Source organism: Pagrus major, chromosome 7, assembly GCF_040436345.1.
Source record: "Pagrus major chromosome 7, Pma_NU_1.0".
NCBI lineage: Eukaryota > Metazoa > Chordata > Actinopteri > Spariformes > Sparidae > Pagrus > Pagrus major.
Window position 1 is genome coordinate 652,190 of NC_133221.1, and position 27,476 is coordinate 679,665.

Sequence of the window (27,476 nt, forward strand, 5' to 3'; positions counted from 1 at the left end):
GAGTTAAAGATGTGAGTCCTCCTCCTTCATCTTATCAGCTCTCAGGAATGTCTGAAATAGTTTCACCTCATTGAAACTGTCTGAAGTGTGTGTGTGTGTGTGTGTGTGTGTGTGTGTGTGTGTGTGTGTGTGTGTACCAGCTGGTTTCACTGAGACTCTATCAGAACATTTATGACCACAGAGCCGCTCAGTGTTCAGGGTTAAAGGAATGATCCACCAAAAATGATCCCTTGTATAGTCTGAAGAGTTTCAGTCTGATCAGATTTAAAACTGTCTTCAGCTGCGTCTCTGAGGACATCCAGGTCTCAAAGTGTCTTTAAGTTTCTCTCTTCTTGTATTGGTGTTGTTGGTTCAGACCTCCTCCTCTCTGCTGCAGCTGCTCCACCGTCCAGTGTTTCAAACGTTAATGTTTAACAGGTGTGTGGTTTAAGTTACCAAATGAGCCCGACTGAGATGATTTAATTAATAAAGTATATTCAACCAGAACTGAGCAGCAACACCTGCTGAGTGTCTGCACCAAATCTACAGTCCTGTCAGACGGACAGTAGATTACTTTCTATATCCTCAGTTTCATGTCGTCTCACACACACACACACACACACACACACACACACACACACACACACACACACACGTAGAAACATCTCATGAGTCACATGAACATGAAAGTTCAGTGAATTCACAGTGAAAAACATCTTTCTGTTTTATGATTTAAAAATTAAACTGTGTCTGTGTGTGTGTGTGTGTGTGTGTGTGTGTCTGTGTCTGTGTGTGTCTGTGTGTCTGTGTGTGTGTGTGTGTCTGTGTGTGTGTCTGTGTGTCTGTGTATGTGTGTGTGTCTGTGTGTGTGTGTGTGTGTGTGTGTGTCTGTGTGTGTGTGTGTGTGTGTGTGTCTGTGTATGTGTCTGTGTGTGTGTCTGTGTGTGTGTGTCTGTATGTGTCTGTGTGTGTGGGTGTGTCTGTGTGTGTGTGTGTGTGTGTGTGTGTTATGTAACAATGAGCTGAGCTGTTTGTGTCCAGATGTGTCGTCTGTTTGCAGCTGTGACTTCATCATTAAACACAATTAACCAAAACTAAATGAACGATGTTCAGAAGTTCCCATTCAGACTGACGACCCGTCAGCGCCGCCGTAGTTCTGACCCGACCTGAAGAGGAAGCGTTATTAAACAGGTAGGAACGCAAAATCTGAACGGTTGGATCAGTACCAGTGCCAATCCTGACCTCTACTGTGAAACAGGAAGTGTTTACAGTTTCTGAATCCGATTTTCTTCTTCTTCTGAAACATGACGACATTTTAAATGAAGCTCGTTATCAGATCAGCCGACTGAGCTGATAACGAGCTGATTAATCAATCGACAGGACACTGATCGTGTGTCGAGTCGTTAGCTGTGCAGTTTGAGCATGAACACTGTGAAACTTTCTAATAATAGTCACTTTAATCCATAATTCATCACAGCAGGAGTGTGTGTGTGTGTGTGTCTGTGTGTCTGTGTGTGTGTGTGTGTGTGTGTGTGTGTGTGCGTGCGTGCGTGTGTGTGTGTGTGTGTGTGTGACAAACTGGAGCGCAGGTGAGTCTGAGCTTATTGTACTGTGAAATTAGACAGAAATCATATTAACACACAGACACACACACACACACACACACACACACACACACACACACAAGCTGCTGATGTAAATGTTAAAGGTAAAGTTGTGTTCATGTGACAGCTGCTGCTCAGTCAGCTGATACACAACACTGGACACGAGGTGGTGAAGATGAAGATGATGATGATGAAGATGATGATGAAGGACAGAAGATATTCTAAGGATTTTACTACAACAGGTTAATATTTTATTGGTTTTCCATCTGCAGCAGATCTGGAGACAAGTTCCACCAAATGTTCTAATACATGATTCATCGAGTCTGCAGAGAACCACCACCACTGAGAACCAACGTCACACTGAGAACCACCACGTCATACTGAGAACCACCACGTCATACTGAGAACCACCACGTCACACTGAGAACCAACGTCACACTGAGAACCACCACGTCATACTGAGAACCACCACGTCATACTGAGAACCACCACGTCACACTGAGAACCACCACGTCATACTGAGAACCACCACGTCACACTGAGAACCACCACGTCACATTGAGAACCAACGTCACACTGAGAACCAACGTCACACTGAGAACCACCACGTCACACTGAGAACCACCACGTCATACTGAGAACCATCGTCACATTGAGAACCACCATCACATTGAGAACCAACGTCACGCTGAGAACCAACGTCACACTGAGAACCACCATCACATTGAGAACCAACGTCACACTGAGAACCACCACGTCATACTGAGAACCAACATCACATTGAGAACCAACGTCACACTGAGAACCACCACGTCACACTGAGAACCAACGTCACACTGAGAACCACCACGTCACACTGAGAACCAACATCACTCTGAGAACCACCACGTCACACTGAGAACCAACATCACTCTGAGAACCAACATCACACTGAGAACCACCACGTCACACAGAGAACCACCACGTCACACTGAGAACCACCACGTCACACAGAGAACCACCACGTCACACTGAGAACCAACGTCACACTGAGAACCACCACGTCACACTGAGAACCAAGGTCACACTGAGAACCACCACGTCACACTGAGAACCAACGTCACACTGAGAACCACCACGTCACACTGAGAACCACCACGTCACACTGACAGAACCACCACGTCACACTGACAGAACCTGTGTTCTGAACATTGTCTGTGATGATGTTTTAGTCTAAATTTAGAGTCGTTATAGTTTGAATGATAAACTGCAGTCGGCCCAACAGCCCAAAGATACAACTTCATGTGTTAATGCTGGAGTCGGGTTATTTTTAGGCCCACAGTGTTTCAGAACCTCCTGGTGGACCCGGCTGTCTGTCTGGATAACATCACACTCCTCCTGTTTCCTTCACTAACATTCATTTTTCTCTGCAGCTTCACGTTTCCTCCTCCAGACTGAACATGTTCAACTCAGCACTTTGCTTATCAGCTCACATGCAAACATTCACCTCCCAGCTGTGTGTGTGTGTGTGTGTGTGTGTTTGTGTGTGTGTGTGTGTGTGTGTGTGTGTGTGTGTGTGTGCAGACTTTTGATATTTGAATGGTCCTTTAAAGTCACTTTAAAGGACCTTGCTGCTGTTTCAGTCCATTCTCTATGAATCCTGTTTACTTCAGGGTCCTGCTGAGTCCGGTCCAGTTTATTTGTTCAGATCACGGCCACATTGTCTCTCTGAGCTGCAGCTCACAGCTCACAGCAGCAGCTCCTGACCAGCCGAACTCTCTTACATGTCCAAGAAAAACAATCCAAAAACCTCCATGAACCTCTCTGCTGTAGTTTTGTCTCTCTGCTGTAGTTCTGTCTCTCTGCTGTAGTTCTGTCTCTCTGCTGTAGTTCTGTCTGTCTGCTGTAGTTTTGTCTCTCTGCTGTAGTTCTGTCTCTGCTGTAGTTCTGTCTCTCTGCTGTAGTTTTGTCTCTCTGCTGTAGTTTTGTCTCTCTGCTGTAGTTCTGTCTCTCTGCTGTAGTTTTGTCTCTCTGCTGTAGTTCTGTCTCTGCTGTAGTTTTGTCTCTGGTGTAGTTTTGTCTCTGCTGTAGTTTTGTCTCTGCTGTAGTTTTGTCTCTCTGCTGTAGTTTTGTCTCTCTGCTGTAGTTTTGTCTCTCTGCTGTAGTTTTGTCTCTCTGCTGTAGTTTTGTCTCTCTGCTGTAGTTCTGTCTCTCTGCTGTAGTTTTGTCTCTCTGCTGTAGTTCTGTCTCTGCTGTAGTTTTGTCTCTGGTGTAGTTTTGTCTCTGCTGTAGTTTTGTCTCTGCTGTAGTTTTGTCTCTCTGCTGTAGTTTTGTCTCTCTGCTGTAGTTCTGTCTCTGCTGTAGTTCTGTCTCTCTGCTGTAGTTCTGTCTCTGCTGTAGTTTTGTCTCTCTGCTGTAGTTCTGTCTCTGCTGTAGTTTTGTCTCTCTGCTGTAGTTCTGTCTCTGCTGTAGTTTTGTCTCTCTGCTGTAGTTCTGTCTCTGCTGTAGTTTTGTCTCTCTGCTGTAGTTTTGTCTCTCTGCTGTAGTTCTGTCTCTGCTGTAGTTCTGTCTCTCTGCTGTAGTTCTGTCTCTGCTGTAGTTTTGTCTCTCTGCTGTAGTTCTGTCTCTGCTGTAGTTCTGTCTCTCTGCTGTAGTTCTGTCTCTGCTGTAGTTTTGTCTCTCTGCTGTAGTTCTGTCTCTGCTGTAGTTTTGTCTCTCTGCTGTAGTTTTGTCTCTGCTGTAGTTTTGTCTCTCTGCTGTAGTTTTGTCTCTGCTGTAGTTTTGTCTCTCTGCTGTAGTTTTGTCTCTCTGCTGTAGTTCTGTCTCTGCTGTAGTTTTGTCTCTGCTGTAGTTTTGTCTCTCTGCTGTAGTTCTGTCTCTGCTGTAGTTCTGTCTCTCTGCTGTAGTTCTGTCTCTGCTGTAGTTTTGTCTCTCTGCTGTAGTTTTGTCTCTGCTGTAGTTTTGTCTCTCTGCTGTAGTTCTGTCTCTCTGCTGTAGTTTTGTCTCTCTGCTGTAGTTTTGTCTCTCTGCTGTAGTTCTGTCTCTGCTGTAGTTCTGTCTCTCTGCTGTAGTTTTGCGTCTTCAGTGACGTTCTTGCTGTCTGCCTGAAACTTTATTCCTGTAACTTTAGTTCACATCACTGCTGAGATCATCCATCACTCCAGTGTTTAGTTCAGTCTGAGTGTTGAAGTGAACTCAACATGAAACTGTGCAAACAGTCTGTCACAGGCTGGTTCATGGTACAGGGTCACTCTCATACTGTCTGTCTGCCTGTCTGCCTGTCTGCCTGTCTGTCTGTCTGCCTGTCTGTCTGCCTGTCTGCCTGTCTGTCTGCCTGTCATGTGATCTGTCAGTAGAAGTTTCTCATTGGTCTTGTTTCCAGTGTCTCTGAGCCAGAAAATCTTTCTGAGAATTTCTCTCGCCCCTCCCTCTCTGAGGTTTCCACACTGCTTTGGACTGATTCAAGATCAGGTGTGTGTGTGTGTGTGTGTGCGTGTGTGCGTGTGTGTGTGCGTGTGCGTGTGTGTGTGGGATTTACCAGGGTTATGGTAGCCATTTACTACCGATCCAGTTTATTCACAACTGTTAATTTCTGAACTGAAATGCATCAACTTCATCTTCACAACACTTCATCAACACACAACCACAACTGCATGGCCTTAACTCTTTATCACTAGATTGAAATAAAAATAAAAGTCATATAGAGCTCTATATGTAAAGTGTGAGGTGAATTTGCCTGAAAATATCAGACGGGATCCAAGAGATGGCAGGCGGCAGCTGTCCTCCCAGTAGCCACAGGAAAAGCACAGTCACCGCTCCACTGACCACCCACTAGCAAGGAAACCTCCTAGCAAAGAAACATCATATACACAAATGAAATGAAGGCAGGCTAACACAGGGCACCGACGAGCAGGACACACATGTGAACCACACAGCAGCAACCATCCTCTGAGCCCTTTAACCTCAGTAATAAACAATATATCATACTCATGTGACTGTACAGAGTTTTAACTCCCTGCATTTCACATTAAACACACATACATTAAAAACCATGGTAGCGACTGCAAAGTCCGCCTAGCATGGTGGCTGATTAGCATTTTACCCCTAGCATACTAATCAGGGGCGGAGTGGGGCACCAAAATCCACCAGGAAAATTCTGACCGCACCGGCCCACCACCGGCCCACCCCCTACATTTCTGTAAATCAGTGGCGAACCATACCTATCAGAACTGGGCCTTCTGTTTTTTCGGTTGTCTCACGGCCGCTCAGAATAATCTGTGGGCCGTTTCGTGCAAATTCATCGGCCGGCCCGGCCGACCAGGAAAACTCCCGATCGTCCCGATTACCACTCCGCCCCTGATACTAATAACATTGACTTGACATCAATTCAGTCATTCGAACATAACCATGTTAATTATCACAATGCAGACAATTACAGCATTGATTAAAGCTGCAAGCAGCGATGAACGGGCCCTCGCAGTCCACGCGCGTCTGGGCGTGCTGCTGTCGGTATTAAAAAATGTACACTGAAGTCCGAAGAACTCCCGGCAATATACATAAAGAACAAATAATGAGAGGACTACACTGTGTGACCCTACAGACTGTTAAACAGAGGTTTGTATCCATTAGCCAGCCAGCACTGCCCTCTGTTGGAGAAAGCCTGAATTTACAATCAATTTCGTCATTTAGCATTAAAAGCGCCACCTATTGGCCGATTTACACCAAATTTTGCACAAACCGTCATCGGGCCATGGAACACAATCAGCAAAAGTTTTGTGGTAATGAGACCGTATTTTTTCAAGACATGCAAGACTGTCTGTGCTGCTGTGTGCAAAGTTTCATGCAAATCGATGAAATTGCCTGGGAGGAGTTCAAAAAAGTAGGTTTGCGAAATTCCGTGTATTTTGCGAAAAAAAAAGCGGTAGGCGGAAATGGGCGTGGCCTATATTAGGAGATTCAGCACAATTCAGGGAACGCATGGATATCAGGTTTTTGAATGTAGAGAAAGTATATGGGAGTTATTAGCCAAAACGCACTTTCCTTGATTATAGCGCCACCTTGTGGTTGACATTCACGATGACCATAGATTATAAAATTTTCGTCAGATGCGACATCTGTGCAAAGTTTCGTGACTTTTGGTGCATGTTCAGGCCTCCAAAAAGCCTCCCAAAGTGCAGAATAAAAATAATAATAAGAAGAATCCGAGCAAATTCAATAGGGCCTCGCACTGTTAGTGCTCGGGAGCGGGAACCAACCAATAGGACAACAACAACAAAAAAACATTGGACAGGCGCGCCGCCACTTTGTAGTTTTCTTTCCATAAGCCTACACTGTTACGCAAGTCAAAAGAACTACACGGCCCAGAAGCCAACAGTGCTTCCAGCCGCCGCTTTCCGTCGGAATATCAGCTGTCCGACTCGGTGTACTCTCAGGAGCCCCGAGTCGGACAGCTGATATTCGGACCAAAAGGGGGCGTTGCCTCGGTGACATGTTGCGAGACAGCTGTGAGATTTCCCACTTTGCAACTCGGGCGAGTGGTGTCCCATGCATCTGGCATGCAGCATAAGAGGCACACCTGCAAGGCTAATTCTGTTTGGGTTTATTCAACTAAGGTAGGCATGGTGTGACCCATGTATTGTTTTCTTGTTTGTTTGTTGTTGTTTTTACTGTAACTGACCTCCAAAAGAGCAGAAACAGGGACTCAGCAGGTGGTCCTCCATAGAAAACTATAGGGACCACAGGCCATGTATTATTCATGTTTTGTGCCCTTTAGTGAAGGTTTTTTGTTTGGATTAAGGCAATAAATGCCTCCCTGTATTACCACAGATGAACTGTTCCTGTTGCCATATCTTTTGAAATAACACTGCAGAAAGTAATCTAAAAAGAATGGGGAGGAGATCAAATCAAATTCAGTGTACTGCCTAAAGACTAGAAGAAGAAGAAAACATGGGAGCGGTACAGGAGTGGGAGTCGTTCTGAATGGGAGTGAAAATCCACTCCCGTGTCACCCTCTAATGTGAACCACACAGCAGCAACGATCCTCTGAGCCCGCGATCCGGCCAGAAGCACCACACTATTGCTGTGGTAACATGACACCGTGCCAAACGTAAAGGGCACTACACAAAACAATATGAACAGAAACTACAGCTGGGTTACATTGGCAGTCTGTGTTAAGAACTGACTCCCACAAATGTTTTTCTCTCAGCAGCCAGCTGAGATGATGATATAAAGTCAGGCTCAGCCATCATTTCCTCCTGATGATATAAAGTCAGGCTCAGCCATCATCTCCTCCTGATGATATAAAGTCAGGCTCAGTCATCATCTCCTCCTGATGATATAAAGTCAGGCTCAGCCATCATCTCCTCCTGATGATATAAAGTCAGGTGAAGTCTCGTAGTCCACAGAACATTTCTGGAGCTTCACAGTAAAACAGAGTTGCAGCGTTCTGCTGAACAGCTGAAGCAGCTGGAGATGATTTAAACATCAGATGTCTCCATGCAGCTCGTCTGCTGTGATCACAGAGATCAACCTGATCTGAGGAGACCAGATTTAACCCTCACCGTGCGGTCCAGCTCGTGCTAACACTGTTAGCTTAGCAGCTACAGTGAAGACTTCAGCTGCAGTCTGATCATAAAGTAAAGAGAAGTACAGAAGCATCATCCTGAGCTCATTACAGTATTATGGTCTTAATGCTGCTGAATCAGTGCGTCCGTCCTGAACTCTTCAATATTTAAAGGTTGAGACTCTGAACTGACTCTGCATCCATCCTCTCCCCCTCCTCCTCCTCCTCCTCCTCCTCCTCCTCCTCCTCCTCCTCCTCCTCCTCCTCCTCCTCCTCCTCCGTGGTTCACGTGTGGTCAGGTAAACAAACTATGCGGTTCAGGTTAAAGAAAGACGACAGCTGTGGTTGAACTTCCTGCTGGTGTTCAGGTGAAACACCTGAGTCAGAGCAGACGTGCTGACGCTGCTGTTTTCATGTAAACTGCAGTTTCTCCTCCTTCATCTGCAGCAGCTGTTCGCTCAGCCAAGCAGAGTGAACGACCTCAATTATTAAACTTAAAACACATTTATTATTTCACAGCTGTCAGTGGGGAGGAGGAGGAGGAGGCGGAGGAGGAGGAGGAGGAGGAGGAGGAGGAGGAGGAGGGGGAGGAGAAACACTTGGTCTCAGGATTAAAGGATCGTTCTGGTTCAGAACCTCATTTTAGGACTTTTAACATCATTTCATCAAACACCAGCATCTTGTAACAAATGTTACCACGGTTACAGGTGTACCTGAGTTTGATTTGCTGACCATGTGACCCCCCCTCTCTGCAGCCCCCTCCCTGATGTCTCACCGGTTTGTGACGGTGCGTCGCGGCAGCCCGGCGGCTCGCAGCGGGCAGATTCAGCCTGGAGACCAGCTGGAGGCGGTGGAGGGTCGGCCGGTCGGAGGTCTGCAGCACCGAGACCTCGCACAGATCCTGAGGAGAGCCGGGAACACACTGAGACTGAGCATCACACCCCGACACCGTATGGACACGCACACACACACACACACACACACACACACACACACACACACACACACACACACACACACACACACACACACACACACACACACCTCATCTCAGGACACAAACGTCACAGTGACACACCTGTAAATGTTACCTGTAAACACACAGCACCTTCCCATCAGTATCAGTTCGCTTCAGTGCAGTTTGTTACACTTTGGTTTTGTTTGTCAGAACTTGTGAACGGTACACAAAGAACCACACTGATCCGATCCCATTAGCTCCCAAGCTAAGCTAACAAGTTAAGTAATTGAGCTTTGTTTTCTCTCTTCAGTAACTTTTACAGAATGAAATGGTGACAGACTGTCAGAGGGAGTTAATGCTAATGTTAGCTTAGTAAGCTAGTTAGCCTTTAGCAGGTTAGCTACAGCTGTTCACCAGGTAGCTCTGTGAGTCGTCACTCCACCTCTTTGTCTCTCCGAGCTGATGAATAAAATCCTGCTGATGATCATCAAAGTTAAGACACTTCCTCCTCTCGTCTCCTCTGTGTGTCTCCTCGTCTCCTCTGTGTGTCTCCTCGTCTCCTCTGTGTGTCTCCTCGTCTCCTCTCCTCAGACTCGTCCTCTCTGTCAGAAGCAGCAGACCTGGATATCGACGGTCGGTTGATGAAAGGCTCCAGAGGGAGGTCAAAGGTCAGTCTGACAGAATCAGAACATACTGAAGATTAATAATGATGATTATCATAGAAATAACAGTAATATGAGCAGAAATGAGGAAGTAACACCTGTGTGTGTGTCTGTGTGTGTCTGTGTGTGTGTGTGTGTGTGTGTGTGTGTGTCTGTCTGTCTGTCTGTCTGTCTGTCAGGATGAGTCCAGGTTCTACAGTGTCGATCTGGAACGAGGTCCTACAGGTTTCGGGTTTTCTCTGAGGGGGGGCAGTGAGTACAACATGGGATTGTATGTACTGGGTCTGATGGAGGGGGGGCCGGCCCAACGCAGCAACAAGATACAGGTACACACACACATGCACACACACGCACACACACACACACACACACACACACACACACACACACACACACACAGACGAAACAAAACATTTAATAATTATTTCTGTTTGTTCCTCATCACTTCCTGTTGTGAGAGTCATGTGATCAGTGACTCACCTGTTTCTGTCTGCAGCTGTGAGACTCTGAGCATCAAACATGAATCATCCAGCTGCAGACGAGACTCTCGACTCTGCTTTAAATATTTCACAACTAAATGATCCAGACTGACAAAATCCTGACGTTGTTATAACGTTGTACCTGCTGTCTCAGGTGTCTGACCAGCTGGTGGAGATTAACGGTGACAGCACGTCGGGGATGACGCACAGTCAGGCTGTGGAGCAGATCAGGAGAGGAGGACATCGAATCCACCTCGTCCTCAAGAAAGGAAACGGATACGTGCCTGACTACGGTGAGACCCGATACCGGTTCTGTACACACTGTAGTATCTGTGTACCGTGTACTGGTTCTGTACTGCATCATCAGACTTCTGACACACAAACCAACAACATGAAACTGAAGCATGCAGCTCTGAGCGCTGGAAGAAGTATCGAGATGTTTGACTGAAGTAACAACACGAGTCGCTCTCATCAGCACCGCGACTGAAAACACCCGCAGGTCCGTCGATCTAAACCAGCACCATCTTTAAGAAGATGACGTGTGTTCAGTGTGTAAATAAAAAAAGTAACTCAGCAGCTAAAGAAGTGTAGTGGAGTACAAGTGGGCGGCTGTGGCTCAGGGGTAGAGCCAGCCGTCGCTGGTTCGATTCTCCTGGTCTGCATGTCTAAGTGTCCTCGGGCAAGATACTGAACCCCAAACTGCTCCTGATGTGCTGCCTTGCATGGCAGCTACTGACATCACGCTGACATCACGCTGACATCACGCTGACATCACGCTGACATCACGCTGACATCAGTGTCACTTTGGACAAAAGCGTCTGTAAATGTAAATACCTTGAAACTGTAATTAAAGTACATGTACTCAGTTACTTTCCACCACCAAGAGAATAAAAACACTTGAGATCTTTAAAACTTTTACAATTTAGTTTCAATCCTTCACGACTCTGAAATCATCCAATCGCAGCTCTGGATCCTCTTGATTTCAGCCTTCTAACTGTTTGACTTTGTTTTCTCTTCCTTCTTCCTCCTGTACTTCCTGTTCCCCTCCTCCTCCTCCTCTTCCTCTTCCTCTTCCTCTTCTTCCTCCTCCTCCTCTTCCTCCTCTTCTTCCTCTTCCTCCTCCTCCTTCTCTTCCTCCTCCTCCTCCTCCTCTTCCTCCTCTTCTTCCTCTTCCTCCTCCTCCTTCTCTTCCTCCTCCTCCTCCTCTTCTTCCTCTTCCTCCTCCTCCTTCTCTTCCTCCTCCTCCTCCTCTTCTTCCTCCTCCTCCTCCTCTTCCTCAGTCGAGCTGTCCAGCTTGTCTCTCTGTATGACCAACTCTAAACAGGGTGAACCCTGCTTCTACGTGATTGGACGCACTGAAAACTCGCGGTCGGTATTTCTTCCTCTTCTTCCTCTTCCTCTTCTTCTTCTTCTTCTTCTTCTGTCTTTCCTTCACTTTCAGTCTCATCTTCATGTTTCATCATCATCCTTCAGCTGACATCGTCAGGACGACGTCACATCAACTCTTCATGTTGTCGTTCACATCATAAAAAACATATCAGTCATCTGGTCAACGTGTTATTAATGTGTTATTATCATTACTTCAGTGTTAACATGTTAAAATCTACATGTTATTAATGTGACAAACTTAAATAATTTATATGGACATAGTTTGATATTAACATCGTGTGTGTGTGTGTGTGTGTGTGTGTGTGTGTGTGTGTTATTAAAGTCATAATCTTGAAGAAGAAAGTCCAAAAACACACCTGCAGTTACAGCCAATCACCACAGGTGTCACCAGAGAGGAGGAAGGTCAACATGTCAGCACTGAGAGACATCGAAGGTCTCCGCTGTGTTGTTCTCAGATCAGATGAGATTAAAGCAACAGTACAATGATTAAGTACTCTATTACAAGTTACAAAAAAGTATTAGTACTTTAAGTGTCAATATCTGCGTTCAGTGAGACAGTAGAAGTAGAACAGCAGCTCCTGGTGGACGTTAAAGGAACTGCAGCTCAACACTTTGTCTCTGTTTGTCCCACAGGCCCTGAGGAAGGAGCCTCCTCCCCCTCCTCCTCTTCACACACAGAGGAGCAGGGCGTGGATACAGTCACCATGACAACTGCCTCCCTCAGCCAGCAGAGGGGAGGAGGAAGTGGTACAGGAGGAGGAGAAGGAGGAGGAGGAGAGACGAGGAGGAGGACGAGGACGAGGAGAGAGGGAGAAACCAAACAAAGAACAGGAGGAGGAGGAGGAGGTGGAGCAGGAGGAGGAGGGTTAGGGCCTCCTGATCTGGACCTGGACCTGGTGGAGGAGGAGGCACGGGAGGAGGAGAGGAGGAGGAGAAGTCAGACTGTCAGGCCGAAGGAGAAGCGGGACGTCCAGAAGGAGCAGGGGAGGAGCAGCAGGAGCTTACCCAGGATAAGTGCTCGATCCTGGGACGCATGTTTTCCAGAGGAGAGGGTGGAGGTGGAGGAGCCTGCAGGTGGAGGGAGGGAGAGGAGGAGGAGGAGTGAGACGAAGAGCAGGAGGAGGACGGAGGAGGCAGGCCGCGAGGAAGTGGAGGGGGAGGAGAGAACCACCCGCCACGCAAAGCATTCTGGACGCTCGGCAGCGCCTCAGAGAGCGCCGTTCTCCTTCCTGGGGCCAATGGATGACGACGAGCGCCAGCGCCTGTCCGACAGCGAATCAGCAGCCAGCTACTCAGAAGTCAGCCTATCAGCAGCTAGCATCGCCACCGCGGGTTGGAGGCAGGATTCTGATTGGAGCAGAGCAGAGTCGCCATGGGAACAGGGGAACGCCCCGGGCCCCTGGCTGAAGCCGAGCCCACAGAGACTGACGCAGGCTCTGATTGGCAGTCGACTCAGGGGCGGGCTCTCTCTCTGATTGGCTCACAGACCGACATTCTCTTTTTTCTTCATCAGCTACTTTTAAGGGCTTTTTTGATTGGGCTGCAGAGAGAAGCCCCGCCTCTTCCTGCTTCTTATTGGATGACAGCAGCCAACTGTTTCTGATTGGAGGATGAGAAGCGAGCAGTCAAGGACTTTTTTTATTGGCTGGCGGGTGGGTTTTGAGGCCTCTGATTGGCCGATGAAATAACAGCTGCACACAGAGCCGCCTAATTAACCTTTGTTTTATTTTACCCATCATCCCTCAGTGCATCCTGAGACCTGTATCATGAGCGAGTCGTCCAGCTCTCTAAGGTGCTGAACTTTCTGGTGCACGTCACCACGGTAACAGATGACATCAGAACCTATTAACAGCCCAGCTACTGACCAATCAGATCACTGCAGTCATCATTCTACAGCGTCCTGACAGGGACAAAAGTCATGAAGAGAAACAGATATTTTTACAGTTCAGAAATGACGATAAACAGAATTTAAATTTAAAATTAATGACTATGATTAATTAATGAATCATAATATTCATATTATTTTAGTTTTGTAATTTAAATAACTTTAAACACACTGCAGGAGCATCGCTGCTCTTTAGACCCAATGAGACGACTGGAAATAAGAAAATCTACTTTTTTCAGAAGAATAAAATAAATACATGTATTATAAATGTTTTGATATTTATAACCTCACTAACAATATTAAAGTCTCAGCTGACTGAAGCAGGTGTCAACACACTGATTACCATTATTAATCAGAGGAGACACTGAAGGTGTCAGATGTTTATGAAGCTGGTTTTACATTAAGATTTTATGTTTACATGTGTAAATGCAGAACACAAATGTGAACGTTGGATGAAGACGGGTTGAAACTTCTTGTTGACTGTTGTTGTCTGACTCAAAGGTTCACAGAGGGAATTATGGGATATTTTATTACTCCGTAAATCACAAAATACTCTCAACATTTTCTTCTGTAAAAACCTTCAGGAACAGTTTGGTGAAGAATTCATTTTTAAAGATTTCCAGACGGACAAACACAGAAATCAACATAAAACATCCTCAGCTGATTGTTCACATGAAGACATGTTGTGTTTTGTATTGAAGGTTTTCTGATATTTTATTTTAAATATGCAGATGAGGCAATCTAATTAAATATGTGCTAATTTTCATAAATGTCCAGAACAGAAACCTGAACGGAATTAAACGCCTGCAGAGTCTCTAAAACACGCAGATAAAACTGAACTACAGGACGATGAAACAGCAGCAGGTCAGACAGAACCAGCTGTCGACCCGCTCCATGATACCAGTCACCAGGTCACTGGTGTCGGGCTGATGAAGGCCCTGTGACATCATCCTCATCCTCACCTCGTATGCAAACATCATGAGAAGCTTCAGTCTGAAGCTGCTGTTTTTGTGATTCTGTGTAATCTGAGCATGTGAATATCACCGGAATGATTTTTATTTTTATAAGCTGAACATGTAAAGGATCAATGACACTATTATTATTATTATTATTACTACTACTAGAGATTAAACCGACCCAGAGACGACCTGATTTGCCTGCTTGCTTGTAAAAAAGAAAAAAAAAAACTTTGCCCTGATGATGTAATAGAGCCATACACACACACACACACACACACACACACACACACACACACACACACACACAGTTCAGGTCCAGCTGTGGTCCTGTTGGCTACCAATAACCATGTCATCGCCACGGCAACCTGGCCGACAGGATGAACTGTTTGGAGCAGAACTCTGCGGCCGATGACCTGCAGCTCTGGATCATAACAAGTGCCTCGTTTTATTTCAGCCGTCGTCCTGCAAACTGACGCCGAGGCTGCAGGCAGAGACACCGCCATGACACGCCCCGCCACTTCCTGTTCACACCCCGCCACTTCCTGTTCAACCTACTCCATCCTGTCACGTCACATCAAACAACAGCCAAGCTTTTCATTCACCGCCGTGTCCCTTTCAGCCCAGATCGATCTGTTCTAACAGCTGGTTTCATTCAGCAGAAATCCAAAGAGACTCACTTCACTTCCACATGTGACAAAGAAGTTAATCAAATCCTCACGTCTGAGCAGCTGGAAACATCTGGAAACATCTGGAAACATCTGGAAACAGCAGATATTTGACTTCTGTTGCTTAAAAAATGACAAAAATTATTATTCGGTTATCAAAACAGTCGCAGATTTTATTTTTATCAGCTGATCGACTCGTTGTTGCTTCAGACGCTCACAGGAAATGATTGAGATTTCTCACAGTCTGATCTCCAGCAGAACCTTTTAAATGAATTATAAACTTCAGCTGATCATCGTCGTGTTTGATCTGCGCTGAGCTCTGCTGCGTCTGAACTCAACCAAAGATTGTTTATGAGGTAAAGAAGCTTCACTCTGTAACAGCCTCCGTCCATTTAGAGTGTTTCTGTAGTTCTGACAGAGTGAGACATCTTCTCTCTCATGTTGTCTTCAGACTGAACACATTATTGAGATTTGAACACAGAATCAGACAGTCGGACACTCAAATATGTGACATTTGCAGCATTCGCCACGAGCTGCTGCTCAGAACCTCCAGCTCTGTAGGAGAGAGTCTGGTTCAGGTCCAGACCTCCTGGAGGAATAAACCCCTGGAGTCACATCAGGTTCTGATCCGGAGCTGTTCACTGACAGGAGGAGAGCTCAGAGATTAAAAAGGTGATTTATCAACCTGACTGCAGCAGTGATCCAGAGGTGACCTCCAGGTTCTGTACAGAGAACCAGAACCAGAACCAGAGTCTCTGCTGAGTGCTGACTTCACTCAGCGCTTCACCAACTCAAACACACACACACACACCCTCTGTGTTTGCTGTTGCTCGTTAGCTTGCGTCTAAAGTAAAGTGTTCTGAGTGTTTCGGGTTAATAAACACAAACGATCCTGTGAGACAGCAGCAAAAATAATTCTCTTCCTGTTTGGTCAGAACACACCAGAACCGACCACGTCTCCAGTTAAACTCTGATTCACATCAGAAAAATACTTTAGGCTGATTAGTTTAAATCAGAACCTTCAGTAATTGGATCAAATGGGTCAGATGTAATATCTGCATATATGTAATCAACATTTAGTTAAAAACAAGTTTCAGATCAAACTCAGAATGAGCAGATAATCAATAATAAACGTTCTGAGGCTGCATGTTGAGATGGGTCAACGTCTTAACACACCAGAATTTATTCTAACATTAAATACAAATTTAGCAGACCACACACACACACACACACACACACACACACACACACACACACACACACACAGTCCCCTCATCCATCCACCTCATCAATGTCTTGTAATATCTGTCTGTCTGTGTGTGTGTGTGTGTGTGTCTGTGTGTGTCTGTCTGTGTGTCTGTGTGTGTGTGTGTCTGTCTGTCTGTCTGCGTGTCTGTGTGTGTGTCTGTGTGTGTGTCTGTCTGTGTGTGTCTGTCTGTGTGTGTGTGTGTGTGTGTGTGTCTGTCTGTGTGTCTGTGTGTGTCTGTCCTCACACCCTCCACACACCCTTGCGCTGCCCTTTAGCCCTCAGCCTGCTCTCTCTGAGGGCATTTGGATCTTTGTCTTCTATGCATTTTTTAACTCTTTCTGTCTCTTGGTGATCGATCCTCTGACCGGTTGTGACCAGCAGCTGATCGGAGGATCACCGGAGCCTGGACTCTGCTTCTACTGATGGGTCTGAATATTCAGGTTCTGGTCCAAAGACGACCAGGAAGCACCGAGGTCTGAACAGGATTTCATCACCAGATCTGCTCCCAGACAGCAGGACAAACATGATGGACAGACATGATGGACAAACATGATGGACAAACATGATGGACAGACATGATGGACAAACATGATGGACAAACATGATGGACAGACATGATGGACAGACATGATGGACAAACATGATGGACAAACATGATGGACAGACATGATGGACAAACATGATGGACAGACATGATGGACAGACATGACTGAACTGGTTTATTAAAGTTTAAAAACAGCTGACTGAAGCAGCGTCATGTGTGTCTGTCACCCTGAGCTAACTGTTAGCCTGCTAACTAGCCAGCAGCCTCATTTAACAAACAAGCTAATGTTTATAGTCTTGGAAGCTATTAGCAAAAATAATGATTTTACATCATAAATATGAATGAAATATTTGAGGCATAAGACTGGAAGCTACTGAAGAAACACTGATCGAACATCGAACCTAATTTGAAAATGATGATTTTTCATTAAAATTAGAATATAAAATATGAGTCTAAAATCCAATAAAATCAGGTGTGTCTCACTGAACCAGTACAGAGAGACATGATGTCACTATGAGCAGAGTTATTGTGATGTTCTGAGCCCAGTTGGCTCCATGTTGGTGCTGGTTCTGGTGCTGACGAGACGATGTAGTTCACTGAGCGCTTTAACACAAAACTACTGAGGTTTGACTTTAATACAACAAACTGACACTTTATTGACTCTGGAAGGGGGCGTGGCTTCAGCTCTCTAAACTCACAGTGGGCGGCACCGGCCAGCGCCATCTTTACTCCACCTGACACACCTGAGTCCAGGCTAATCAAAGTGAGGTGGAGCTGAAGCAGCCTCGTTAGTTTAACGAGCTCACCTGAGTGGAAGCTACCACGGTAGCTAATGCTAACAAGCTGCCAGTGGTGACTCAGGACTTCAGCTCAGCTCGACCCAAACACACAGAACACGGAGAAGTTACTCACCGCACTCGTTACTTCTCTTCACCTTCATGACGTCACTGTACAGTCCTCCACTCAGCTCCTGCGTGTTTGCTGCAGTTTGTAATCTGAGCTGTCTGCAGGTCAACACGAACAGAACCGCTCGTCCATCCAGAACCCGGCCTCTGTCCCTCCGCTCCGGTCCGTTAGTCCAGTTCACACACAGAAACACAGAGTATGTTCTGATATCTGATTAACATCCTCCACAAGGATCCAACAGCACCAACGCGATGAGCTGAAGATCACTGATGAATTACCTGAGGCTACCTGTCGCTCAAATAGGCCACGCCCCCAAACATACATAACTAATAATAATACAATTAAAATGATTAAAATAAATAATAATGATAAAATAATACTAATACAAATATTAATAATACAAATATCTGTTTTATAATGCACCTTTCAAGTGACCCACCGACACGTCACATCACACGTCACGTCACATCACACGTCCCGTCACATCAGACGTCACATTACACGTCACGCCACATCACACGTCACATCACACGTCACGTCACATCAGACGTCACGTGTCACACTTGAGGCGAAAGAAGGAAGAAAGTGAGTTTTCTAGAGATGGGTTACCTTCAGAGGCTGTGAACAGTTTGAACGGACTGAATGAATGAACACAGACTCTTTGTTGGCCACACTGGTGCAGCAGCTTCAGGACAGACGACCTGTGCTCACCTGTCTGCAGGTACGATCACCTGAGCCTGAGTCTAATGTGTTGAATATTGAATGCTTTCATGTTTGAAGACACATCTTCGAGGAAGGAAAATGAAGTAGATACATGAAGGAAATACTTCTTCTACATATTAGAGTTAATGTTGTACTGCACTGCTACTGACACACCTGAGGTCATAACAACTAATGATAATGAAGCCAAAGAATAAAACATCACACAGAGAGAAAAGTCTTGATTTTCATATCAAGGGCTCAGTTTGGTTTTAAAAAGTACAACTTGTATCTCCAGAAACTTTTATTTTAATACAAAAACTAAAATATTCATTAAAGGAAAACAGAATTTCAAATGATAATTAGTATTTTTAACAGCAAATGTTAAAAATACCTATATATCAAAACATTCACTGTCCACATACTTTTGACCATGTAGAGGACTTTTTCCAGTGTCGTCTGACTTCCTGTTCGATCTACAACTGGTTTCTGTTCGTATGTAAAAACACAGAATCTAGAGATGAAATAAAAATAAAAACATTCTTCTTCGAGCAGCTGACTCAGTGTGAACATCAGGTCTTCATCCCACAAACAGGAAACACAAGAACTTCACAATAAAACAGTCCAACAGACAAAACACACTCAGGTTTTGGTCCATTGAGTGTAACAAGGTAACAGTAAGAGAGAGGACTTCATTACCCAGAATTCTTCATTTGGTGTGTGTGTGTGTGTGTGTGTGTGTGACATCACTTCCTGTAAAGACATCTCAAGTTCACAGGAGAGCACCTTTAACTCTTCCTCCCTGACTGAGGAGGCGGAGCGGCTTTAAGAGGCAGTGGGGCGTGAGGCGTTTTTTTCTCGTCTATACCTGCTCAGGTGACTTCCTGTCAGGTGACTTCCTGTCAGGTGACTCAATCTTTAGCAGCAAAGGAAAGAGTGGAGGCACTTTTTTGCAAAAAGTAGAAAAACTTAAAACTTAAACTCTAAGACGCAGCAACAGAGCTGTGACCTGTGGAGTCCAAGTCAGAGGTCAGAGGTCAGAGGTCAGTTCATTCCAACCTTCATCCCCATCTTCCTCTACATCTGTTTCCTCCTCCTCCCCCTGCAGCAGGCAGGGCAGACAGGTGAGGCAGGGCGGGGCCACCAGCAGGTGGCAGGTGGGCGATCGTACCTCCAGTCGACAGGCGGGGGATTGAACCCTCAACCCTCGACACACGATCAGCTGCTCCAGCTCCAACAGCAGAGACACCAGCTGACACACACACACACACAGAGCTGTTAGCATCGTTAGCATAGCATTTAGACTGAATGTTGACAACAGCTCTTCATGTGTGACGGCTGCTAATACAGAAAAAAAAACAGACACCAGCTTTATTCCTTCTGTAATAAAATACTAAACTTTTATTTCAACCAACCGGAGAGAAAAAAGTTCAGTAAACAAAATCCTACAGCAGCTTCCTGAGAACAAAAAAACTAAATCCACCATCTTAATAATATATGAGCTGACAGTGTGTTCATGTTTATCTGAGCGGACACAACGTTACAGTTCTGGTTCTGTCTCTCAGCGTCGTTTACAGAGAAAAGGATGTGAAAAGCCACCGTACACCTGCTGAGCAACAACACACAACACAACACAGCTTAGTGTTAGCCTGCAGCTAGCTTAGTGTTAGCATGAAGAGGGTTCACTCAGGACAGATTAGAGAAACTGAATTTCACTAAAGCTTCGTTGAGTCTGGAATCTTTATTGTTGTTGAATATTATTTGAACTTGTCAGAAAGACACCAGGTGACAGCTGGTGACACCGAGCGGCGTTCAGCAGCTGGTGACACCGAGCGGCGTTCAGCAGCTGGTGACACCGAGCGGCGTTCAGCAGCCGGTGACAGAAGGTTAAACAAACACGACTGCTGGATGTGGAAATAAACTATTTGATGAGTTTGACATATAAACTTAAAAGTTGATGACATGTTAATGTTGAGTTTCTACTGTGAGGTAGGTGTGTGTGTGTGTGTGTGTGTGTGTGTGTGTGTGTGTGTGTGTGTGTGTGTGTGTGTGTGTGTTACCTGGCTGAGGTGTGTAATCCTCGGTGTGTGCGTCGCGTACAGAGTGTGTGTGTCTGGCAGCGGTCTGCTCTGTACAGTGATGTAGAAGCAGTGATCAGGTTGGACGTGGACGATGGTGTCAGACATGGAGGACAGCTGCAGAGACACACAGAGGACAGAGTGAGACAGAAAACACACACACACACACACACACACACACACACACACACAAAGAGGGAGAGAGAGACGGGGGGAGAAAGGGAGGGGGGAGGGAGAGAGAGAGAGGGTACATCACTGAACACCTGTTGGACTCTACATGACTGACGGCTCCACTGACCAATGAAATGAAGTCTTGGGGTTCGAGGCGGGATCTGACACTGTGACATCATCAGGGACTTCTGTGACCTCAGAAGGAGTCGATGACGCCGTCAGTGTCTCTTGGTCTGAGTCGGAGCCTGGCACCTCCACCTCCACCTCATAGTATGTTCCTCCCTCCGTCACTCCTTCGCTGCACTCCTCGTCCTCCTCCGTCCGTCCTGCCGTCTCCTCCGTCCGTCCTGCCGTCTCCTCCGTCCCCTCCTGGACAAAGAGGACAAATTTAAGTTAAATATCATCATCACTCATTTTATATTATTAAGATAAATTAAACTATAAACCGTTAAATTTAACTTACAAAATCAAATGAACGAACATTAAAACAGGTGTGAGTGTGACTGGTGTGTGTGTGTGACTGGTGTGTGTGTGTGTGTGTGTGTGTGTGTGTGTGTGTGTGTGTGTGTGAGTGTGACTGGTGTGTGAGTGTGACTGGTGTGTGTGTGTGTGTGTGTGTGTGTGTGTGTGTGTGTGTGTGTGTGTGTGTGTGTGTACTGCAGGAAGCAGCTCTCCGGCTCCACCAATCAGAGTGAACTCAAGAAACTAAACACAAGAAAACCGTTTCAACACGGTTCAGCTCCGTGTTTCATGTGTTCTGTTGTGTTCTGGATGTTTTATCAGGTTTCTAACTCAGACACACACTGAACCAAAACATCCACACACACACAGTCAGGACAACAACACAGGAGGTATATAACAGAGTGAGCAGCGCCCTCGTGTGGCAGAACGTGAGAACAGTCTGTTTATTTTACACCTGAGGAAACTGTCTCCTCTGTGAGGTCGTGGCAGGTTGATGCTTCACTCACCTGTGTGCAGGACATACCTGAGGTGTGTTTGTCTCCTTCTTCTGCTCCTCTTCCTCCTCCTTCATCAGCGGTTGAGTCCAGCTGTCATCCTCTGTCTCTCTCTGTCCTGTGCTCTGCTGTCCCCACCTCCTCCTCCTCCTCCTCCTCCTCCTCCTCCTCCTCCTCCTCCTCTTCCCCTCCTGAACAGAATTAAACACAGATGAGAAGATTCAGTTTCACTGCTTCAATCTGTCTTTGAATCACCAGCTGGTCAGTTCACCAGAGGAGGATCCAAGTCACAAGTACGTCTCAAATCCAGTCCAGTGCAGCCCGACACGTCCAAGTCCAAGCGAGCCACAGTGCTCCACGTCCTCTCCTCAGCAACTCACAACTGAATGTTGCTGCGTTGTTTGTTTCTTTGTTGGGTTAGAAAAAATCTTCCCAACAACTTCTGACCAAAACAGTCGACTAAACATCTGAGAACCTAAAGTCGCCAAGAAAACACAATAAACACCGAATGTTATTAAATGTTGTTCAGGAGCAGAAGTTCATTTCTGAACATGAATGGGACGTTTTGAGTCACAGTGAAGACTCGAGTCAGAACTGATCATCTGAAGTCGATAATATCTTATTAGTTCTTTGTTTGTTTAAATCCATAACCATAAATCTATTTGTACAAGGCACATGTAGGAGTGTGTATGTGTGAGTACATGCAGTGTCTAATACACCACATGATGTTATAAGAAGGTTAATATTACAACTGGAACACCTTTATTTTGTTTGGTTTGTATTTCTTCTTTTCTAAAATGTGTTTGTTTCTGTAGATGCTCTCAGTGTTTCCCTTCAACTTTATGTAATAAAATAAAAGAAATGACAAAATTGAGAATCTTAAAGCAACTTATTGAAGTTTGTTTTTGCCAGTTAAAGAAAAAAATAAGATGAAAACTGAACCTTGTTAAATTTATACCTCAATCATAATTATAAGATCTCATAATTTCAACTTCATATAATAAACTCATATTTTCAACTTTTAATCTTAATTTCAAGTTTCTTAAGACTTTTTACTCATAATTTCGAGTTATTACGAGAGCTGCGAGATATCTGAAAACTGTCACAATAATATATTTCATCTGAGTCGATATCTATAATTATTGATCATTTTCAATAGGAGTGTATGAAAATATTGACACACTTGAGGGCAAAATCAAAGATCACAATTATTGTTTGTCAATATAAATGTTGTGACAATATTGACTGTTTGATCAATAATCATCAGTCATGTGGATATAAGAACAAGTAGACACTGATGACACCACCATATAATGTAATTATGTCTTTCTATCACATAACTTTGAATTAACATGAGTATTTTTTCATTTTCAAATCAAAGTTTTCATCTTTGTTTTTTCACCAACCTGAGCTGAAGGTGTGTTTTTCTGTCCTCCTCCTGAGTCGTTCTTCATCCATCGAGGAGTCGCTCTGCCTCCTCCCCACCTCCACCTCCTCGTCCTCTTCACTGCTTTCATCTGGATTAAAAAGAATAAAGTCAAATTAGTAGAATCCAGCTGAAGAGAACTGATTTATTCTCCGACTACACATTAAAGCTGTTTACAGAACAAAACAAAGTAGATAAAACAGAGTTGAGACAAGTCGAGAACCTAGAATGAGATGTGACAGAACAGAATCACTCACCTCCTCCACGTTCTCCTCCCTCCGTCTCTTCCACTGATGTTGCTGGGGTTCAGTTGCCGTGGTTGATCTCCGGCTGGTCACCGGTGGGCGGGGTCTGAACCTGCTTTCCTGAAGAGGAGACAGACACAGAGCTGCAGCTCCTGTCCTGACCAGCAGGTGGCGTCAGTACAGATAATCTCAGACACTCACCACCACCAGACACACTCTCAGCTGGCACCTCTGCTTCTTCTTCCCTGGGCCTCCAAACTTCCTCTTATCCAGGCAGTAAAGACACTTCCCACAATCCTGTCTGAGACAGGCCGCACACCGTCCACAGGCCCGCCGACGCCTCTTCTTCTGCAGCGACACACAGGGGTCAGAGGTCAGGTCAAAGGGTCGATCACTGCACTCTGTGTTAAAAACTTTGTTGTATTGTCGTCATCAGAAAACAGTGTTTGAGTGAATGAAGCTCAGTCAGAAGACTTCAGTGGTGAGCGGCTTCTTCTCACCTGTTCTGCGTTGACACTGCTGTCCTCCTTTTCTTTTTTGGCCTTTGAGCTGCTCAGGACCCACTGATCCCCGCGGACCTGAACACAACCAGAAAAAACAACCAGCATGCAACAGCTGCACAGAGCTGAGTTCACTGCAGTTAAAACACACTCATTAGACTCACTAACACACACAGACAGGTGATGTGTTACCTTCTTGAAAACTATGCTGGGCAGATTCTTCTTCTCTGAAATGAAAAAAACACTGATATGAGTAAAAAGAGCCTTTGGGTGAAGAAGAAACAGTTTGTTAATTATGTAGCTCTGAATATGAAAACATTCAGAGAAAATGACCACAGACAGACAGTTGGAGACTCTTACCTGTCGAGCAGCTACAGGAGTCTCCATCTTTATGATCACAGCAGGACGACAGACTGCAGGAGGATCAGAGAAGAAGAGTTAAACAGCTGACAGCGATACATCTTTACTCAGATCACATCTTTTAAGATGTTGTTTCATGAGGAGAAACTTTATAACAGTGAAACTCTGTCTCTGACAGACTCTGAATCAGTGTCTCCTTCTTGTAAATTCAGCATTAAATGAAAACAGTAAGTTGTGTGTTTCCTTGTAAAAAGTGTCAGTTTGTGGCAGCATGGCTGCACCAGCCTGTCTGCTTCTGTGTCTAAAGTGCTAAAGTCTGACCTGCCAACATTTAGCAGCTGTTTGAACACAGTTTACACTGATTTCACCATTTACACTCAATTTATGAAAGAAGAAACATTTTATTGATGCTAAACATGTCACATTTTACAAATACACTAAACAGTCACCAGTATAGGCGACTTCTTTGTCCCCGTGGAGAAAGTTGATTGTCTTACAGGAGGATTTCTCAGATTTTTAAATTGTTGTATTTATCATTAATTCATCCATTTCCTAAAACGACAGGATGAAGAAAGTTATTAAAACATGATCAATATTTAATAAATAAATTAATAAATTTTTTAATGAATTCCTCACAGACCTCAGACTTGGCTCCTCCCCCTCTTACCTGGTGTCCTGTGATTTGCCGTTGGGTGTATCAGGTGTGTCTGGCACTTTGGAGTTGAGGCTGTAGTTGTGGGTCGCCTCTGATTGGTTGATGTCGACGCTGATTTGTTTGTCGTTGCGTCTGATTTGTCTGCGGCACCAGTGGGCGGGGTCAGTGGGATCAGCGTTGACATCATGACTCTGACACTGTCTCAGCCTGAGCAGCCCCGCCCCCCTGGGCCTGTGACGGGGCTTCCTAGCAGCAGCATAGTTCCCCCGAACTCTGACCTCAACCTTCTTCACAAAGCTCCTGAATCCTCCTTCACCATCACTGTCATCAAGCTCCACCGGCTCCATCCAAGAGCTCGGCTCGCCTGACCTCCCCCTCCGTCCCCCCACCTCCATCCTCTCTCCATGTTTTTCTTGTTTTAGCTTCACGTTCACTCTGTCGAGTCTCAGACGGGCGATCACGATCACACACTTCTTTATTTCAGGGTACAGCTCCCTCCATCTGTCCTCCTCTGTCTTCTTTGTTGGTTCCTTTTCCCTGTCCATCCTGGTTTCCATGGTAACCACTCCATAGATGCTGTCATCCCTCTTGTTTGGAATTTCTTGAGGTGTCCAGGGTCGATGGAGGTTCTTGTGTTCCAGCGCAAGATGTCCTGTCACCTCTGCAGGATAAACAGATCCTGGGTCAGATCTCCTTCAACAACAACAACAACAACACAACCAGAGACCATCACACCAGCAGCGACAGTCTGTGTGGTGCAGTGGAACCACATGACATGACAGAAATGACTTAAGGTGAACTAAAGAAGAACCTGTAGTCATAAATCCAGGGATCAGGACTAAAGGTGCCCCCTCAACTCAGGTTAGACAATAGAAAAATGTCTTTACCTTGAGACCCGAGACACAGCCCGTCCATCTCAGAATCAGAGATAGGACCGCCCCCTCGGCTACCGCGACCAATGACGACGAGTCCTGTATTCTGTGGGCGTGGCCTCTGGGTTCATGTTGTTCAGTCACTAAATAGCTCCAATCAGACTGTAGCTCATTAACTCATGGTAGGTTAATGAAGCTGTTGGTTCGTTAATCAGCCGTCAGTCATCAGATGTCGTGTTTCCATCAACCTGTCATTAAAAAAAGACAGTTGCAGGTCACATGTTCAAATTCACCAAAGTTAAATATAATTCAAAAACAAATGGCAGAGAAAATTAAAGAATGACTGCAGCATGTAACCAAATCACCTAACCCTACACTTCATCACAGCCGACACATGTCGAACACACTCGATGGAAAACAGATCCAGACACTGTTCATGTTTCAGTGCTGATCCAATCATTACTCTATGATCACTGTAACGGCTGCTTTCTCAATCAAGACTGAGAACCGTAGATGACCAAGAGTAAAGCCCTGAGGAACCCCACAGGTGATCACCGGCTTCACACTCCCAACACTTCAGTTAGCCTCAAAAACACGTCATCAGGACGCCACTGTGTGCATCATGTGACGTTGTAGTCAAAGCCTGGCGTTTTGTATTGTAATGTTATTATAAACAAACAGTTTGATTGGTTCGGACGTGAGAGTCTCTACAGGCAGAGCAGGCGTGACAGACAGCAGTCATACACTGATTGTTATTGTCAACTTAGCTAACTTACCAGTTACAGTTGCTTACTTTAACACAATATGGCCGGCAGGCTAGCATTTTACTGGTTAGCTCATTAGCAACACGGACGTTACATGAAACCTGGACGGTGTTGGAGACGGAGCCAGTTTACTCCCACGGAAGCTGCTCAGCGCCGCATGAGGCCAGAACAGATAAAACTCCCAGAGCTTCCGTGTTGTGCGGCCCACAGCGCATGCGCACTAGAGACTTCCGCCGACCGAGTCGTCTAACTTCCGGTTAGCGCCCGGCTAGTCTGAATGGAGATAAAGTGATTTAATCGTGCGGCTCTTCTAGACTTTACAAATGTTATTGGACTGAATGGTTCCGGTTGTGACATTATGAGTCATGTCTTTGTTGTGACGCTCAGAAAAATGTATCCGCCATTTTACAGACGCTTCTTTCACAATGTTAGCTTACAGTGTTTATGTGCCGCAGTGCGTCACGTGATGATGTAATTACACCGTTTGACCACTATGAAAACTGACTTTAGAGCGTGGCGCTGTTAGCGCCAGCAGCTCAGCCGCTAGCAGCAGAAGAAGTCATACGTCAGCGGCTCCTCTCACATGTGATCGGAGCTCTTTGCTCAAATCTCTAATTTTGATAAATAACAAAAAAAGTAATACCTTACTGAGTCATTATGAAAAGTTTTTCCCTGAAGCCCCTGCTTGAACTATGTATTTATTTATTTATTTTTATTTATTTTTTTATATTTGTACTCTATCTTTGTTTTATTTATTGTCTATGTCACCAATGTGCTGTCTGTTATTGTGTACCTTGCAGTTTTGTACATGCAAATTGTTCAATAAAATTGTTAAAAAAAAAAAAAAACGCACTGTGATCGAGTTCAGTTGCCATCTTTGTTTTGGGATCACGAAACAGAAAAACACAAGCTGCGTCTCAATTCAGGGGC

The 27,476-nt window shown here is 45.3% G+C and overlaps 2 protein-coding genes across 5 annotated transcripts in view; one reads left to right on the top strand and one right to left on the bottom strand.

The window, feature by feature from the left end:
* Positions 1–14,644, top strand: part of LOC140999111 (membrane-associated guanylate kinase, WW and PDZ domain-containing protein 3-like) — a 53,542-nt gene extending 38,898 nt beyond the window's left edge. For all 4 annotated transcript variants that reach the window (XM_073469370.1, XM_073469371.1, XM_073469372.1 and 1 more), the window contains 5 exons: positions 8,880–9,074; positions 9,674–9,750; positions 9,924–10,070; positions 10,378–10,516; positions 12,246–14,644. In XM_073469370.1, the coding sequence (XP_073325471.1) occupies positions 8,880–9,074; positions 9,674–9,750; positions 9,924–10,070; positions 10,378–10,516; positions 12,246–13,087 (1,400 nt within the window). In that variant the 3' untranslated portion in view covers positions 13,088–14,644. The remainder of the gene's footprint in view (positions 1–8,879; positions 9,075–9,673; positions 9,751–9,923; positions 10,071–10,377; positions 10,517–12,245) is intronic.
* Positions 14,645–22,991: 8,347 nt separating this feature from the next.
* On the bottom strand, positions 22,992–26,691 carry LOC140999269 (uncharacterized). Its single transcript, XM_073469592.1, has 10 exons — positions 26,576–26,691; positions 25,798–26,030; positions 24,923–25,571; positions 24,256–24,308; positions 24,088–24,122; positions 23,896–23,973; positions 23,597–23,743; positions 23,408–23,515; positions 23,131–23,241; positions 22,992–23,018 (listed from the first exon to the last, which is right to left on the bottom strand). Exons 2-10 carry the CDS (start codon positions 25,823–25,825, stop codon positions 22,992–22,994), a joined length of 1,236 nt encoding a protein of 411 aa, XP_073325693.1. The 5' UTR covers positions 25,826–26,030; positions 26,576–26,691.
* Between the last annotated feature and the right edge of the window lie 785 nt (positions 26,692–27,476).